Below are 18054 nucleotides of genomic sequence, written 5' to 3'. Positions count from 1 at the left end.
GAATCCATAAGATATAAAAAAATTTAAATTCTCCATCTAAAAAAATTGAAGGAAATAAAATTATTTGCTAGAAATGACTGATGAAATCGGGAGATATTTTTCTCTTGTTTTCTCTTCCTCCAACTAGCCCTTTCCTCCAAAATTTGTTATTATCACCCACTTATAGTAAGAAGAGGAAAATGTCACATAAACTTTAAAAAAAGAGATTATGAAACTCGCTAATCCTATCACAAGAAGTATGAGGTTTCTTCTGGGGGTTTCTATTAGCAGGATACAAATTTCTAACTCTGGTGGCATTTTGAGTTTCTTCCAGCAGGTAGGGTCAGAACCTTGACCACGGGTAGTTGCTTTCCTCCAAAATGGAAGAATTGACCTGTTAACTTAATCCTTGCCAAAGTGGGGAAGCCCCCTCTCCCCAAAGAGGGAAGCAGATGGCGGGCCCTTATTTTCCGCCAGCCAGGCCAGACACTCGAATGTTGCTGGCACCAGGCAAGCCCCTCTCACATGTGTGCTGAGTGCCCTTTGCATCAAACAATCCGGTGGCGGAGGGGAAAGGCTTGGGCACTGAGTCCGCCTTGGTCCGAATCCCTGTTCAAATCCCTGGCAGTGCCAAACAAGTGCCTGAGCCTTGCATTATCTAGCTGAATGAAATTTAAATAATTATAAACCAGAGAGAAAGAGAATGAAAGAATTCATAATTCAACCAGGCAGTACAGCAATTAGTTGAAAGAAGTTAGCCTCAGACCCATGGAGGTTCCAGACTCAGAGCAAATGAAGAAATTACTAAAAGGTATAACTTGAACCTAGATAAACCATCACCCCTCTAAATGACATGGATGCTAAAATTAAAAATATATCATTTACAATCACTCCCCAAAATGAAATACTTGGGTGTAAATCTCACAAAAGATGTGTAAGACCTATATACTGAAAGCTACAAAAGACTGTGAAAGATCTAAATAAATAGAGAGACATACTGTGATTGTTCATAGACTGGTAAACTCAATATAAGATGTAAATCTTCCCCAAATTGATAGCTAGGCTTGATGCGGTTACTATCAGAATCCCAGCAAGATTTTCTGGTGATGTATGCGAGATTATTCTAAAATTACAAGAAAAGGCAAAAGAACCAGCTTAAACACTTTTGAAAAAGAAGAATAAAATGAGAACAACTAGTCTACCCAATTTCAAGAGCTAGCTACAGTAATAAAGATTGTGCTTAGATAGACACACAGATCAATGGAACAGAATAGAGAACCCAGAAATAGCCCCACACAAATATGGCCAACTGAGTTTTTGACAAAGTTACTAAAGCAATTCAGTGGAGGAATTGAATGGAGGAAATGGTCTTTTCAAAAAATGGTGCTGGAGCAAGGGATGTATCTTAAAATAAATGGCGTTTTCAATTCAATAAAATACAGCGTTTCTTGTGCACCTAACCTGTGCCCGATGCTATTCTAAGCACTAGGGCATAGCCGTGAACAAAGGCAGGAACTGCTTTCATGGTACTGACAGTCTATGGAGAGAGCCTGTGCTCTGGAGGAGCAATGTGGGCACTTGGGGTCAAAGACAGGGTAGGAGCCAGCTCCAGAAAAGGAATGCGGGGGCACTGACCTTCACCTGGCTGGGTCCCTTTCCTCTTCTTAAAGACGGCACAGTGGAAGGCTGCGGGCTTTCAATGCACACGGACCTGTGTTCCACCTCCCATCTCTGCTCCTTAATGCTCATCTGTCCATGACAAACAGCTGTCCTCGCTTCACTGTGGGGCTGACACAAGTGGGTGCAATAAAATGGCGCAGGGTGGGGCTAGGTGCATGTTAGAGTCCTAATGTTGTCCTGTGTGCCTGTGAATCCTTCCAGAGCCTGGAAGTTTCTGCAAAGGAGAGGGGTGCTGGGGGCGGCCCGCCCCCACACCTGCTGCAGGCACAGGCACTTAGCCGAACACCTTAGTAGGAAGGGAGATTTGCCAGTTTCAGCCAGTCTGAATGATCTCAACACACTCCCAACTTTCTACTCGAAGTTATGGAGAGGCTGGGGGGTGGTCTTTGTGCTGGAAAGGATGATGATTTATCTGGGTTCAAGTTATACCTCTGGAAAAATGAAACAGAAGAATTGGGTAAGAACCATCAGGAGTTCATTTTTCCACAAAGCCCACATACTGTATAATTCACTTATTATATTTAGTGCATATTAGCTGTCTCTATTAGAAAAAAAGCCCCATGGAGGCAGGATTTTTGTTTGTTTTGTTCATTTGGTATTCTTGGTGCCTAGAACAGTGCCCAGCAAACAGTAGGCACTTAATAGGTATTTGTCAAACTAACAAAACTGCTTTGGCTTATTCTCTTTATGGCTTATTCACAGCAAATTTAACCTCCAAATTGCTGAAGGAAAAAACAGAAAAAATAAAAGTACCCTAAGAAACCGAAAATTTGGAGTAGAGCCCAGCCTTCTTGACTTGCTGTGTGACAGTGGGCATGTCACAGCCTCTCTCTGTGCCACAGTTTCCCACCCACAGAATGACTGGTTTTGGTGTTCTCTGAGGCTCTCCCAGCTCTGACAATTGACAGCTCCCTCCTCCGGCCACCATTAGAAGCTCAAACTAGTCCTAATCATATGACCAGCCAGAGAAATTGGGTTTATTAAGACCTACTGCGTGCACATAGGTGTGTGGACGCATCAGAGTACTAGGGCTGGCTGCATCATCTGCTGGCACAGAAAATGGGCTTTGAGCCTAGAGTAGCCGGTTTGGATCCTGGATCCCCTTTTAATGAATTGTGGGGCCTTGGGCGTATTATTTAGCTTCTCTGAGCCTCAGTGGCCTCATCTGTAATGTGGGCATCAGGTTGGGACCCACCTCATGGGGACGCTGGCATGAAGTAGGACTGGAATTCAGGTCTGCCTAATCCCACAGCCTGACTCTTAATTAATGAGGCGAATTCTTTGTTTCAAAGCCAGAGCAGATAAAAGCACACACATGTCAAATCTCCAACCCCTGAATGTGCTCTGCTCATTCCGGACCCCCACGCATACCTCCTCTGGGAGTTCCCTTCTGGGACCATCCATCCACCCCCCTCACCCATCACCCCACCAGCAGGGAGAGCGCCTGGTACCAATGGCCCAGCTGCAAACACAGCTCTGTGGTTGACTGAGTGTCCCATCGGCAGGTGTGGCCCACCTGCAATGTCTAGTCTGACACCCAGAGGCCCTGGCAAGAGGCAGGCCTCCTGGAATGTGCAGGGAACACTGGCTTCCAGCTCTGTGGCACTAGCTGTGGCACCTTCAGCAAGTCACCTTTCTTCTCTAAGCCACTATTTTCCCTTTTATAAAATGGGTAGTAATAATAAGCCCCTATATACTTTGCATTGCAGTGAGAAGTAGGTGTGATAAAGTCGGAAAAGCTCTTGTCGTGTGGATAGGCGGCTAACGCGTATGCTCTGGGGCTGAATGCCTCTGGTTCAAATCCTGGCTCTACCACTTGCTAGCTGTGTGCTCTCTACACCTCAGTTTCTGTCAAATGGGAATAACAGTGGTACATTAGAGAGCTGCTGTGAGGATGAAACGAGAGAATAATATTAGCGCCTACTTCACAGACTTGTCTTAATGAGTTATTCCACATGAAGTGCAGAGAAAGGTGCCCAGCACACAACCCTAAGAAGGGTGAGCTGTCTGTCGTGTGGGTGACCCAGCCTGGGGAGACTCGTCCTAGGCCAGGTTAGTCTTTGCACGTGTAGCCCAGGCTGTGACCTCTTGCCTAAAATCTCTGCGTTTCTCACCTTCTCCTCCCTGTTTGGCACAGTTACTCAAAGTTGGCTGCACCTAGGTGTTCAAGGCGCCAGGCAGGGACGAGGCTATGGGCCTGAGGACCCAGACCTGTTCCCCCATCCCCAGGGTTCCTGAGGCCTCTGCCCTTCCTGGGAAACTGACAGAGCCAGCCTGCAGCTGATTCTGGCATCGACATCCATCAGGTGGAAGGGCAGCTCCAGCGCAGGCTGAGAGTACCCACCTGGGACCTGAGTGGGGATGGGCTAAGCCACTGAGCTGCAAACCGCAGGTGCTGACTCATGGCCTCTGCTGGGCGGTATAAAGGAACTAGCTCAGGGTCTTCCTGCAGCTGCAGGGACGAGCTGGCCAGACTATGGCCCACGGGACAGTGATCCATGTGGCCCCAGAGCAGCCCACCTATGCTGTGTGTGTGCTGGGCACCAAGACTCAGCTGGATGTCTATGGGTGAGCAGGGGATGTCCTGGGGGTGGAGGGCAGGTTCGGTGATGCTGGATGAACAGGTTCTGCTGACACAGGAAGCGTGTGGTTGGCTCAGCCTTCAGGTGCCAGCCTCTGTAGCTGCTGTCGGGAAGAAGCTGGAGAGGTAAGACCTGAGTGGCCCCTGGATGTGCCCAGACTCAGGGCAGTGGGTTCTTTGCCGGGTACAAGTGGGGATTTCCTAGGGCCTCACCACAAATAAATTATTACAGAGTAAACAGGACCATCTGAGGCAATGAAAGCTCAGAGAGGGTCTGTGACTTGCCTAAGATCTCACAACAAGTGTACCTCGGAAGCAAGGCTAGACCCCAGACTTCATGACCCATACCTGGTTCATGCTGCGGTTTGTTACCCCACAACTCCCAGCCAAGCCTCCCTCTGTGGAAGCGTAATAGTGTGGGCGTGATGAAGCGGGCTCTGACGTGGGAGAGACTGAGGCGGGAAGCCTGGCACTGTCAGGCTGGGCAGCCTTAGGCTACTGAGCTTCAGTTTCCTCATCCGTGAAATGGGAATAAGACTCACTTTACAGGGTGGTTAAAGGGATTAAATGTGGAAAACCATGAACATGTTTGTGAAGTACTTAGCACAGGGCTGGGCACAGTACTGTACTTAGCACAGTAGCTGTTCGTTCATTCATCTGTTCACTGAACAAATACTAAATGAATACCTACTATGTGCCAGGCCCTGTGTTAAATGAGATGACCTAGGAACGTTCTGGATGGGTGCACGTGGTTGCTGTCATTGTTGTCGTTAGTAATAGTACTGGCCGCCCCCTGCTTCCTCCGTCTCAGGCCGGGCATCTGTGATCCTAGAATGGCACCCACAGGAATGCCTGGGACATTTCCTTGAAAGTATCTCTTGCTGCCTGAACCTGGACAGCGTGAGAACAGCAGTAAATGTCTGGGTGGCTTCTCAGGACACGGAGGGGAGGCAGAAGATCGAGGGGTTGAGGAGTAAAGGAAAAGGAGAGAGCCTATGTCATCTGACGGCTCCTTCATGGCATTGAGCCCTGTCATTCAACCCCCGAAGGTCTCACATTATATGGCTGACATTTACACCACACTTCCTACACATAACTCATTCAGCAGCCTTATGAGGAGTCAGAGCTGTTATTCCCACTTTTCAGAAGGAGAAACTGAGGTTCTGAGAGGTTAAGTAACCCACCTGAAGCCACACGGCTAGTAGGTGAAGGAGCCAGGATTCAAAGCCAGGTAGCCTGGCTCCAGGATCCCCCTGTTTCCCCTTCAGTCCCTGGAACAGCCCCTCCCATCACTTCTTACCTGCCCATCACAGTGGTCCCCAGCCGGCACCTCCGTCCCATCTCCACGACCACCATCTTCCCTGTGGCCCGAATTCTCCTTCTGAAACGCAGCTAGAGCTGGCCCCCTCTCCTAGCACATGCATGCCTCCACACCTTTGCTCAGGCTGTGCCCTCTGTCACTGGGCTAAGAGCCCCCGGGGTTTCGACAGACAAGGTCACAGTGGCAGGGACAGACCTCAGGGGTGTGGGCACTTATTCCAGAGCTGTTCTTACAAACTTCGCTTGTGATTTTCAGTCTGTGTTTGGAAAGTATTTCCTGCAACGGGAAATATGTTGATTATAGTCAAACAAAATTCCGCAGACCTGAGACGAATATGGAAACCCATCGAAGGCTCTCTGTGATGCTAGTGCCCGGGGTCAGGGTGGTATCATGACCCCAGCTACCATGTGCCAGGCCCTTCCATCATGATTTCTAATCTTCACAGAAACCCTGCAAGGTAAACGTTATCATCGTGCCCATTTTAGAGATGAGTAAACCGAGGCTTCAAGAGGTGAAAACACCTTTCCGAGGTCACGCAAATTAAAGGTGGCAAAGCCAGGAGATCTGACTCTAAGCCCATCTGCCTCACTAGCTCACACTGCCTCCGAGGGCCGCGGAGTTGGCCTCGCTGGGCACAGCTGCTGGGTCCGTGGAGCTCATGCAGCTTCCACAGGGCTTGGGAAAGGTCCTGAACAGGTGCGGGGGTCTAGGAGGCTCTAAACACAGAAGACGGTGGGCGTTCCGAAGCCACCAGCCCTGGGCTTCTCCTCTTCCTCCGGTGTCTCCTTCTCAATGCAGACCCTCAGGGTGACCGTGGGGAGCGTGGAGAAATCGATGAGTGTCTCTGGGCCTCAGTTTACCATCCGTAAAGGGGGAAAATTAACATCCACCCTTCTGGGTTGTGGCGAGGATTAGATTATAAAACGCAGGCCATGAGGCCTGGAGATAGTGGCTGTAAAGCCCCGGCAGGCGGCCGACCCACCCGGCTGCACCCGAAGCCACAAGGGGCAGAGAGAGAGCCAAGGTGACAGTACTCCCTGCCCTGCGGCCGTCCGTCCAGTGTCATCGCCTTTTCGGGCCTCAAGTAAGAAACCTGGGCGCCCCTCTCTTCGGCCCAGCGAGTCTGTTCATTCTGGGATGACTCCATCCACTTCTGTGGCTTTTCCACCTACGGAAATAGCCATAGCGGATGCACCACCGTGGTGGAATGTTTTAGTTACTCTGCCCTGTGCATCATTTCACGGTTTCCTCGGATTCCAGTCAACTTCACGGTCATGCAACAAACTTGTCTCAGTGTCTTTGATAGCCGTAGTTCTCACACTCGAGTGTGCCTCAGAACCGCCTGGAGGATGTGTTTAAACACAGACCGTTGGGCCCCACGCCTCCAGTTTCCAATTCAGCAGGTCTGGGTGGGACCCGAGACTCTGCATCTCTAGCAAATTCCCAGGCGATTTTGGCGCTGCCGTTCTGAGCACCATACTTAGGGAACTGATGCAATGTAAATAACATCGGGCTGGGCCACACGTGGACCAGGACCTGCCATTATCAGCCCTGTGACTTAGACACTGGGTCCCTGTGAGCCTCAGTTTTCCTCATCTGTAAAACAGGAATAACAATACCCCACCCACAGGATGATTGTGAAAATGAAGGCACGTCCTGCAGGTTTCGGCTTAATGAAAGTCAAGACGACCTGGGCACCCCTGTCAGGGCCGAAGGTGCCAAGCCCGAAATGTCATGGAGGCACCAAAATTCTAAATGCTCGATGCCTAGACAGAGAAGGAGGAGAAAAATGTGGCTACTGGTTGAGCTAATGTCTAATTTTTTTTTTTTTAGGCGAGGCAACCCTTGGTTGACCTCACAGATTGCAAGGACCTTATCAGCTTACAGTCCCTTATTTTTTAAATTTATTTTTGTATGCCTACAGCACCTGGTCTTCCTAAGTGGTCTCCCATCCAAGTACTAGCCAGGTCCAACCCTTCTTAGCTTCCGAGATCAGACAGGATCGGGCTTGTTCAGGGTGGCATGGCCGTAGACGGAGCAAATGTCTTGACTAGACTCCCCAGTGATGTTTTCTGCTTAAGATATGAAAAAACATTTTGATATTTTTTTGCCTTTTGCTATTCTTACGTACGTGATAAGTCAGAAATCGGCACAGCTTTTTCTTTAATCTATGAGAACCTGTCGCTTACTTTTTTTCTTATTTCTCATGAGGAAACCGATTTTAGTTCCAGCGTTTCCTGATTATCTGCCACCTTTCTGGGACCCAGCCATCCCATCACTTGAGAGAGCAGGGTCTCAGCTTGGGCAGAATGAGGGAACTTCCGTGAAGGAAGTACAGAAAGGGAGGGTGTGTCAGTTTCCTGTTGCTACTATAAGAAATTACTACAGAGTTGCTTAAAATAACACAAGCGCTATATCTCAATAACACTGGGGGTAAATAATGCGAATGAATTATCTTACCGTTCTGGAGATCAAAATTTCATAAATGGGTCTCACGGGGCTAAAATGCATGGAACTAAAATGCAGGTGACAGCAGGACCGCGTCCCTCTCTGGAGGGTTCGGAGAGAATCCATTCCTTGTCTTTTGCGGTTCCTAGAGGCCGCCCGCATTTCTTGGCTCATGGCCCCTTCCAGCAATTGCATCACTCTGGCCTCTGCTTCCATCATCCATTTATTCTCACTCTGACCTTCCTGCCTCTCCCTTATTAAAGCCCTTGTGGTTACATTGGACCCATCTGGATAATTCAGGATCATCTCCCCACCTCAAGATCCTTAACTTAACCATATTTGCAAGTCCCTCTTTCCGTGTGAGGTCACGTATGCATAGGTTTTGGGGATTAGTTTGTAGTTATTTTCAGGGGACCATTATTATGCCTAAGAAGAGAGAGAGGAAATCTCATTTTGAGGAAGAAGTCCCTCTTGGCCGGGGTGATGGGGAAAGGACTCAGTGGGGGAGGTCCCACTGAGATGGTTCATTGGGGCTGAGTTGGATTAGTGACTTCTTAGATTGTGATCAAAGAATACACTGCCAATAGTATGGTTGACCTATCCTTTCCCATTTGTTGAAACTTGTTTTATGGTCAATTACACGGTTGCCTTTTTTTAGTGCTCAACGTGCACTTTGCTTGGGAAAATGCATATTCATTAGTTGCGGGGTACAGAATTTTATGTATGTCCAGTAAATCAAGCATGTTGTGTTACTAATTTTCTGTCTGCTTAATCGAGAAAGAAGAGTTGAAATCTTCAACCATGATGATGCATTTGTTAACTTTTCCCTATATTTCTATCAAAGTTTTACTTTATGTGTGTCGAGGCTATGTGATTAGGTACATACAAATTTAGAGTATCTTCAAGGTGAGTTGAACTAAGCTTATACTATTAGGTTGTGCTCCTCTCTGTTGCTAATAGAGTGTTTTTTTTTTTTTGTCTGATATTAATGTGCCAACCTCAGCTCTCTTTTAGTTAGTACTGGCTTAATGCATTTTTTAAAAATCTTTTCTGGATCTCTATATTTTAGATGTGTTGCTTATAAATAGCATATAGCTGAATTTTGTTTATTTCTCTAATCCAAAATTATCTTTTAAGTAGTAACATTAATCCATTTACATTTATTTCGTTTATATATTTGGATTTATTTTTACCATCTCATTTTTTATTTTTATTTGTTCAATTTTTGTTCTACGTTGTCTTTTGCTCTTTCATTGCCTTTTGAATGGACTTTTTTCTGTTCTTTTTTATTTAAAACTCCATTTCTATTATTCTTGTAAACGCGTTTCAATTTTATCTATAAAACCTAGAATTAAACATTATATTAATTCCCTCTTCAAACAAGTATCTCAGGAGACTTCGACTCTCGTTGCTCTTCCAAATTTACATTCTGCTTTTTTATTTAATCCCACAGTTTTAATAATTTGAAATCTCTTTTATACAGACAAAATTTGTTTAGCTATACCAGAATATTTACCTTTTTTTTTGCTCATCATTCTTTCTTGCATCTCAGACCATGCTTCTGGCCTCAGATACCTTCTTCTTAAAGTATATCTCCAGAAATTGCTTTGGTGAAAGTGTGCTGGTCATAAAATATTAATTTTTATTCATCTGAAAATGTCTCTATTAAAATACATTTTTGTCAGGTACACAATTCTAAGCTAATACTTATTTTTTCATTATATTTTGAAGACATGATTCAACTGTCTTCTGGATTTCATTGTTGCTATTGAGAAGTTTGCTTCCAGGCTGATCGTTACTCTTTCATAGGTGATCTGACTTTTCTTTCTGGGTACCTTTAGGATCTTCTCTTTGTCTTTGGTGTTCTTCATTTTAACCGCTGTGGTGTGTGTGTATGTGTGTGTGGTGTGTGTGTGTGTGTGTGTTTGTGGAATGTAAACCTCTGGGTGTGCACACTGCTCTATGCATACATCCGCGTGTGTGTGTCTTTGGTGTGCTTGTCTCTGCAATTTTCCTAGTTCCAGTGTAAGCCGTCCAGGGCAGAGGACTTCCTTTCTGTTTCTCATGACCTCCTGACAACCTCCCACGGCCAGGGGTAGACTGGCTGCTATCCGGTGTTGACACATTTGCTGGGGAGAGCGGTAGTGGGCCGGCCCTGTCTCACTGTACGTCTCTCTCTCCTCTCCATCTGTGTGTCTTCCACAGCTCTGCCCCGCAGGGCTGCACATCCTTTGGTATCAATGCCTCCCCAGGAGTGGTTGTGGATGTTGCCCACAGACCTCCAGCCAAGAAGAATCCCTCAGGTTTCTCCAAGTGGCCCCTGGACCCTGGGCTGGAGGTGAGCCTGAGGATGAGAGCCGCCAGCAGTAGCACAAATGACCAGAAGGTAAGTACAGCAGCTGTGGCATGGGAGGAAGACAGCAGGTCTCGGCAGGTCAGCCATCAAAGTCTGACCTGCACTGACTCACAGCCCCAACCCTGTCAGAGCCCCCTTCTCTCTGGAAAAGCTCATGATGGCTCAGTCCAGACCCAGTATCCTCATAGACAATATAGAGAACCCAGGGGTTTATGCAGGCCAGGAATTTGATTAAATTCATTCATTCAGCAAATGTTTAATAATCACCTACTACATGCCAAGCACTGCAGGCAGTAGAGGTACAGAAATGAACAAGACAGGTAAGGTCACAGCCTTTATGGCACTTACAGCCTATGGGCGTCAGATACTATACAGGCAGACAATTACAGAGGGCGATGAGTGCTGTGAAGGCCACAGCCAGGCGGCCCTGGGAAACTGGTCCATGCCGGTGTATTTAGTTTCCTACGACTGCTGAAACAAATGATCACAAACTATTGCCTTAAGACAACAGAAGTGTATTCTCTCGCAGTTCCGGAGGACAGAAGTCTGAAATCGAGGTATCGGCAGGGCCACGCTCCCTCCGGAGGATCTCAGGGAGAAACAGTTCTCCTCTTGCAGCTTCTGGGGGCTGTGGGCATTCTTAGACTTATGGCCTCATCACTCTAATCTCTGCCTCCGTGGTCACATTGCCTCTTCCTCTCAAATCTCTCTCTGCCTCACCCTTGTCATTAGATTTAAGGCCTGCCTGGATAATCCAGGAAAATCTCATCTCAAAATCCTTAACTAATTACATCTGCAAAGACCTTTTTTTCTTCCCCGCCAAATAAAGTCATATTTACAAGTTTCAGGGATCAGGATGTGGATATACCTTTTGGGGCACTGCCGTTCACCACTGCAGCCCCTTTGACTGCCGATAGAATCAACAGGACCCCTGTTGTGGGCCAATGACCAATTGTTCCCAGCAGAACAGGCCAAGCAGGCTCCTCCGTGAGACAGAGAGTTGTTGCCTTGTGGAGGAGCACAGAGCCTCGGTATCAGAGCAAGTTGGGGAGGGTACAATCAGGGAACACTTCCTGGGAGAAGTGGCAAGCTGAAGGATCGTAAAGACGACCCACCAGGAGAGGGAAAGAGGAATGGAGCTCTGCATAGGGGATGTGGCCTGCGCACACACTCGGGGTGAGGAGAGGGTGAGACTCGCGTTGGGGAAACTGGAGAAGATCTTTGCGGCAAGAAAGGAGGGTGGACAGAGAGTTGGGGGAGAGTGGGAGCCAGTATTAAGGAGTCTGGCATTAGGGACCTCATTTTGTGAAGGCAACAGGAAGCCAAAACCTTTCCTCCACGGAGTAACGGGACTGCATCCGTGTGTGAGCCAGACCCCGCTGGCTACAGTGCAGCGAGTAGATTGGATCCAGGCAGTGGACTGGAGGCAAATGCCGTGGGCCAGACACCACGTGACAGTGGCTGTGACATTTCCCTGGATCCCCACTATCTACATAATCGATTCGGACACCTTGGTGGGAACCCTGAGGAGCTCCTTTTCTTCCGATGGCAGCTCTTTGGTTTTGCTTTGGGGAACTCGCTTCCTCCATTTTGCTTGGAAGTGTCAATCCTGATGCTCCACCCTCCTCTGGCGGGAATGGGTCAATAAAATGCATTCTTCCCAGATTTTGAACTCTGGGCAATGGGGGTTGGTGCTTCTTAATCTCGACAGCCCCTGCCCTGAAGAGAGGACCATCTATCCAAAGCTCCTGCTCTCCAGATCCTCAGAGGGCTTGGGCTCCAGCCTTCCCAAGGTCTGGTTCTTCAGGTCTCCCCCATCCTGTCTGCTTGCCAGCGCCCGTTTCTGTGGCTTATAATCAGTGCTCCCCATCTAATACCTCTTCCACCATGTCTCCGGCTGTTCCTCTTACAAGATCTACTTCATGTGTACCTCCCTGACATGCCCAGGCGGAGTAAGCTCTTCATTTCTGGGCTCCCATACGACCCTCTTCTATGCATCACAATCATTTGAGTGTTTTGCTATCCCTTTGTTCCCACCAGTCAGGGTGCTCTTTAGAGACAGAGACCACTTCTTGCCCATACATGTCTCCTTAGCATCCTGTCCTGAGCTGGCATATAGCAGGAGTCCAGTTAGTGTCTGTTGAATGACTAAGAGAAGTCATTAGTGGTTTGCTGTTGTCCTATAGGTTCAGATTTCATACTACGGACCCAAGACTGACCTGGTCCAAGCCCTGCTCTACCTCACTGGGGTGGGTAAGTGATGACCAGGATCCTGGAGCGGCGCCCCCCCCTCCTCCTCCAACACACACACAGCCCTGCAAGGCCTCTCTCCAAGAGAGACCACACTCTGGAGCTTAATTTAGACTGAACAGAGAAAAGGGACGATGTCTAGCCAGTCACACATGTGGTAGTTCATAAATGTTCTCTCCCCCGTCAGTGAAACACAAAGAAATACAACTGGAGAGAGGGCGTTTGCAGGGAGCTTCGATCTCATCTTAATATTTTATTTCTCAACTTAGTAAGTAGTACATGGATTTTCAATATGTGAATCTTTATACCTTTTTAATACTTCAACTCCTTATAAGAAAAAGTATAATATAGACCAATGTTCCCCAAATTCCATTATTTACATCTCATCTTGACCGTTTTTGCCATGTCAGTGATCTACCCAGATTTATATTTATTTAATATTCTTTAAATACATTTTTAAACTTGACCTCATCTGGAACAATAGCATGATATTATTCTTATGTAAATATGCGTTAAAAATATGAATAGCATGTGAAACCTTCGGGTTTTATTTCATTAATGAATTGCGTTCATTAATATACATTTATTTCATCAATACACATTTTTATAATAAATAAATGATAATAATATAGCACTAACTCCACACCAGGCACTGTGTGAAGGCATTCCAGTTAAGCCTTCCAACAATCCAATGAAATTGGTACTATCAATATCCCATTTTACAGACGAAGAGACTGAGACACAGGAGGTAAACAGACTTGCCCAAGGTCACACAGCTGGTTAGTGAAGAAGCGGAGATGTCCTGTCCGCTCAGCTCTATGCTCTCTGGTCCAACACTAATCCCTGGATGTGGACGTGTTTAAAGTCATCCAGGTCAATCTCACACTGTGAGCTCACAAGGTCGCTTTACCACACTGTGGGCACAAAGATCTGTCACTGGAATGACAAGATAGTCATGAGTTCTGATGAGAGAAGAAGGAATTACAGACATACGCTCTCTCAGCCATGCCATTCAGACAGAGTGGGATCTATCCAGGGCCTCGAATTGTCTCCAGTGCAGTTGCAATATACATAATGAAGAGCCAGGTGGGGTTAGAGCAACCACTGTGTCCTCCACCCTATGGTCACTAGCGGCTGGAGTTGGGACCAGAGGGCTTTGTGAGCCTGGCAAGCTGTCTTATAGGGGCTTCACACCAAACATCCCATTGGGGTGCCTAGAAATTCTTTCTGCAACCCTTGAGGGTGGCCAGACATGCAGGATCTGGTTGGCATCACAGTCGTGGTGCACCCTACCTCCCAATGGAGAATAAGTGTGGTCCGAAGCCCCGGCTCTGCTGTCTGAATTTCAGACTTCTTCTTGGGGGACACAGGGGTGTCTTTGAACCTGCATCTCCTCTGAAGGGGAGGGAGAAAAGCCTGGGTGTAGATAGTCTCCTAGGAAAAGGATTATCCACTGGGATCAGGTTGAACGCCCCTAACTTGTACCCTTACCAACCTTCTTCTCTTACTCGGTGGGATTTCAGAAATCTCCTTGAGCACGGACATCACGCGTACTCCCAAAGCGAAGGCGACCAAAGCCAGGAAGGACCAGGTACTGCTCAAAATTGACTGATACCCGAAATGCTCCCTGTTAACTCCGCTGGTTTCTCCTCTGGCGCCCCCTGGTGGTGGTGGGACGAATAGCAGTCTGTCTCACCTATCCCATGTTAACTTAAGATATAATTTGGGAAGAAAGAGAAAAAGGAAACGAAAATCACCATTACCATTTTGGTTTACATATTTCCCATCTCTTACAAAACTAGAGTTTTACTGTTTGTGATTTCAGAGAATGTGATGCCCTACAAACTGGAAACTACAGTCACCCTGTTAATCCACAGCAGATAGGAAATTTGCAGGCAGATCTTGACTCTGGCATGAAAATGCCCACCTCAGGCTTTAACAACTAGTGGGAGAGAGTCCCATGATGTTGTGCATGTGGCGTAAATAATAGAGAAAGGAAGGAATGGCACAGAGCAGGGGAGAGAAGGAGCCAGGTGGGGACAAGGGATGTATGTTACGGAAGGAGAGGTGGAGGGCGCGTAGGTGATGAGTCGTCTTAACTGGGGTCCATGGATGCAACTCAGGGCATCCCTGAAACCCCAAAGCTGCCTGCACAATTTGATGCTGTGTGCACTTTAGGAGGACATGACCTTTCGAAACACTGAGATCCCTTTGTCAAATCAAAGCTGCAGGGAGAACTAAAGCTCTGACAGTGGAATTCATCTTAAATCCCACTCAACACACAGTCATTTCCCAGGGCAAATGCTGTCCTAAAACAGAAGACGTCATCCCTATTAGAGCCCCACCAAGAAGGGCTGTGTAATTTGCTTTCATCTTCAGACAGACAGTAACTGGCTGCTAAGAATAGTACCCATACTTTGGTGAGTGAGTAATTAAGAGTTCACATAAGAGATACTATTTAGATTAGAATCTTGGCACAAATATCTAGCTCAGTTTGCTTTGCCAATACAACAGTTTTTTTAAAGCTGTTAAAAATCAATTTTATCATCATGGGCTCTTTTTTTTCTTTTAAGTGGATAAATTACATTTTTGGTGAATTTGCTTATGACTTTTGGGGCAGGCAAAAATCCACTCTTGGAACCAAAGAATTACCTGACATGGGAGCAAGATGTATAAACTGCACGAGGCTATTGAGATGCTGGGGACGGGTGGCTATGCTTTCTCGGGAGCTGGAGGGACATACACAGGTTCCTAAGTGTGCCCCATCTCTGCTGGGTGTCCACAGAGGACCTGGACCTGGGGCCCTCGCGGGCAAGGTGCCATCCTGCTGGTGAACTGTGATAAAGACAATCTCAAGTCTTCCACCATGGACTGCTTGGATAACAAGGTGCTTGACAGAGAAGGTAAAGACCCCTGAGAGCTAAGGGGACTAGAGCTTCATCTTTTTGTGAAGCTCTTTGTCCTGAGCCTTGTAATTGCCCTCTGAAATCAGGGCTATTGAAGGCGTGTTCTTCTTAGCGTGTCCACTGTATAGGAGAAGGTATGGATAAGGGTCCAGAAAGGGCAAGTGACCTGCCCAAGGCCACACAGCAGCCAGAGAAGAACCAGGACCAACAATGAGTCCCAACGCCTCCCCCAGTTTCCACGCCCCAGCCTGCTGCCCACCCCAAACTTCTGCTCGTGGGTCAAACCTGGGGCCTGAAATATTTCAAAATGAAAGCCTGGCCACTGCCCCAAACAAGTCAGAGTAGCCTTGAGCCCCTGCCGGATGCTGGGCGCCGCCCTGACCACTTCAGAATTATTAATTCATCCAATCCTTCGGTCCAAGTCTCAGAAGTATGTGCTGTCCTCACCTCCACTTTACGGATAAGGGAACTGAGGCATAGGGAAGTTGAGCGATTTGTTCTCGGTCACACGGCTGGTCAGCTGAAAGGTCAGGAAGGCAGACGAGGATGGTGGTGGGAGAAGAGTGTCTGCTGGCACACTTCTGAGGTGTGGTCGGGGTGGAAGACACATCGCCCACCTGCCCTGGAGGAGGGCGCTAAGTGGGTGAGGTCGGCCAGCCAGGGCAGTGGCCATGGCCTTCTCGGGGAGCTTCTAGGACAGCATAGACACAAATGCGTTTTGAAGTTGCATGTGGTTGGCCTGGCCTGATGCCAGGAGACAGCCGCTACACAGTGCCTGGCACACAGTAATGATCATGCAGCCGGGACCCTCGCGGGCACTCCCAGGATGCCGGGCATGTACTAAGCACTTCGTACAGCTGACCTCACCCTTCCCTCCACCTGGGCACTACTCTCAGCCCTGTTCATTGATAAGGAAACAGAGGCACCAGCTGAAACAACTCCCCCAAGTCCACCCAGATCCAAGGCGCAGGCCCCGCTGACTCCAGTGTCCTTAGCCCCGGGTCCATTTTCAACCCCGTGACTACTGTCCAGCTTGGCTCTCCCCAGGCCGTTGTTGGCCACTATTGTAGTTGGTTCACAAATTTCACCTCTTGCTCAGGCCCAGGAGAGAAACCTTTCCACTCATTCATTCCACAAATAGTTGTCCAGCACCTGCCAAGCGCTAGTCATTTTTCTAGGTGCTTCTAGGTACTGGGGACAGAGCAGCAAACAAGAGAAACGAGGTCCCTGCTTTGCATCCTCATGTAAGATGAGCTTACATCCTCAGCTCATCTTAGTGGGAGAAGACCATAAACTCGATTAGATTTAATTCTGAAAAACATTATCTAAATACTGGCAAGAGCATTAAGAAAAAAACACCAGGCAACATGATAAAGGTGGTCTGTGGGCGAGGCGGGCGTTCTGTGGGCGGGGCGGGCATTCTGTGGGCGGGGCAGGGTCTCAGAGGCCAGCCTCTCAGGGCACACCTTCCCATTCCAGACCTGCAAGACATGTCCCTGGTGACCCTGAGCACGAAGACCCCCAGGGATTTCTTCACTAATCACCAGCTGGTGCTCCACGTGGCCAAGTCTGAGATGGACAAAGTCAGAGTGTTTCAAGCCAGTTGTGAGTTGTCCTTGGCTGTCATTCCAGTGTTCCCTTCCTGCCCCCTCAATGGGCACAGCTCTTTCACATCCCCTTTGATGAATAATTCCTGAGCACCTACTATGTGCCAGGTTCTAGGAACCGAGAAATAGAACAGTGAGCAAGAAGGATAACATCTCTGCCCACCGCCTCCTAGAAAGGGCACACAGACAAAATACAAACAGACTAACAAGATGATGTCTGGAGCTGGTGAGCCCCAACAAGGAGATAACTCCCCTCCCGGAGACTATTGTAATCTGTAATCATTCTTCGTGTGTCTCTTTTGTCTCTGTCTCTGTGTCACACACACACGCACGCATGCGCGCACACACACACACGCACACACACATGCAGAGGACTCCTGTTTAAGGAGATTTTTTGCTCTAAGCTGACTATAGGTGTTATGTTATCATTTGTTCTCCAATACCCTGCTATCAAAGCCACCAGTGAGTTCTCAGCAGCTCACGAGCACCTGCTACTAAGGGAGTGCCGGGCTCAGTTCCGGGCGCAGAGCAGAGAGCGAAGACCATAACAAAGTCCCTGCCTTCGTGTTGCTTTCGTCTCAGTGGTCCGGGGAGACGGTGTGTGAAATAACTAAATAAAACACTCAGTGCATCAGAAGGGCTATGAGGAAGAAGGCAGCAGGGAAGGGGACGTGGACGAGGGGTGGAGTCAGGCAGTGAGGGGAAGGGTGGTCAGAGACAATGTCCCCCATAAAATATCATTTGAGCAGAAGGGGGTGTGGGAACAGCCTCAAGACACCCATGGTATCTTCCCATGGTTAGGGAACCGCAGGTGCAAAGGCCCTGAGGCAAGATCGTGAGTTTGAGGGATGCGGGGAGGTCAGTGCAGCTGGAGTGCAGTGTGGAAGGGTTAAGGTGGTAGGTGAGGGTGGCGAAGAAAGGGCAGA

The 18054-nt window shown here is 48.0% G+C and overlaps 1 protein-coding gene and 1 pseudogene across 1 annotated transcript in view; one reads left to right on the top strand and one right to left on the bottom strand.

Moving 5' to 3' along the window:
• Nucleotides 1–4130: 4130 nt before the first annotated feature.
• PADI4 (peptidyl arginine deiminase 4) overlaps nt 4131–18054 on the top strand; it is a 27581-nt gene continuing 13657 nt past the window's right edge. Inside the window, exons 1-7 of the mRNA XM_011363598.2 lie at nt 4131–4227; nt 10215–10395; nt 12552–12618; nt 14139–14206; nt 15401–15518; nt 17001–17126; nt 17930–17963. Of these exons, the coding sequence (XP_011361900.1) occupies nt 4136–4227; nt 10215–10395; nt 12552–12618; nt 14139–14206; nt 15401–15518; nt 17001–17126; nt 17930–17963 (686 nt within the window). The 5' untranslated portion in view covers nt 4131–4135. The remainder of the gene's footprint in view (nt 4228–10214; nt 10396–12551; nt 12619–14138; nt 14207–15400; nt 15519–17000; nt 17127–17929; nt 17964–18054) is intronic.
• On the bottom strand, nt 7477–7595 carry LOC111742108 (annotated as a pseudogene).

The sequence above is a fragment of the Pteropus vampyrus genome, unplaced genomic scaffold, assembly GCF_000151845.1.
Source record: "Pteropus vampyrus isolate Shadow unplaced genomic scaffold, Pvam_2.0 Scaffold86, whole genome shotgun sequence".
Lineage (NCBI taxonomy): Eukaryota > Metazoa > Chordata > Mammalia > Chiroptera > Pteropodidae > Pteropus > Pteropus vampyrus.
The sequence above is the reverse complement of the archived record's forward strand: the minus strand, read 5'-3'. Positions and strand labels throughout refer to the sequence as shown.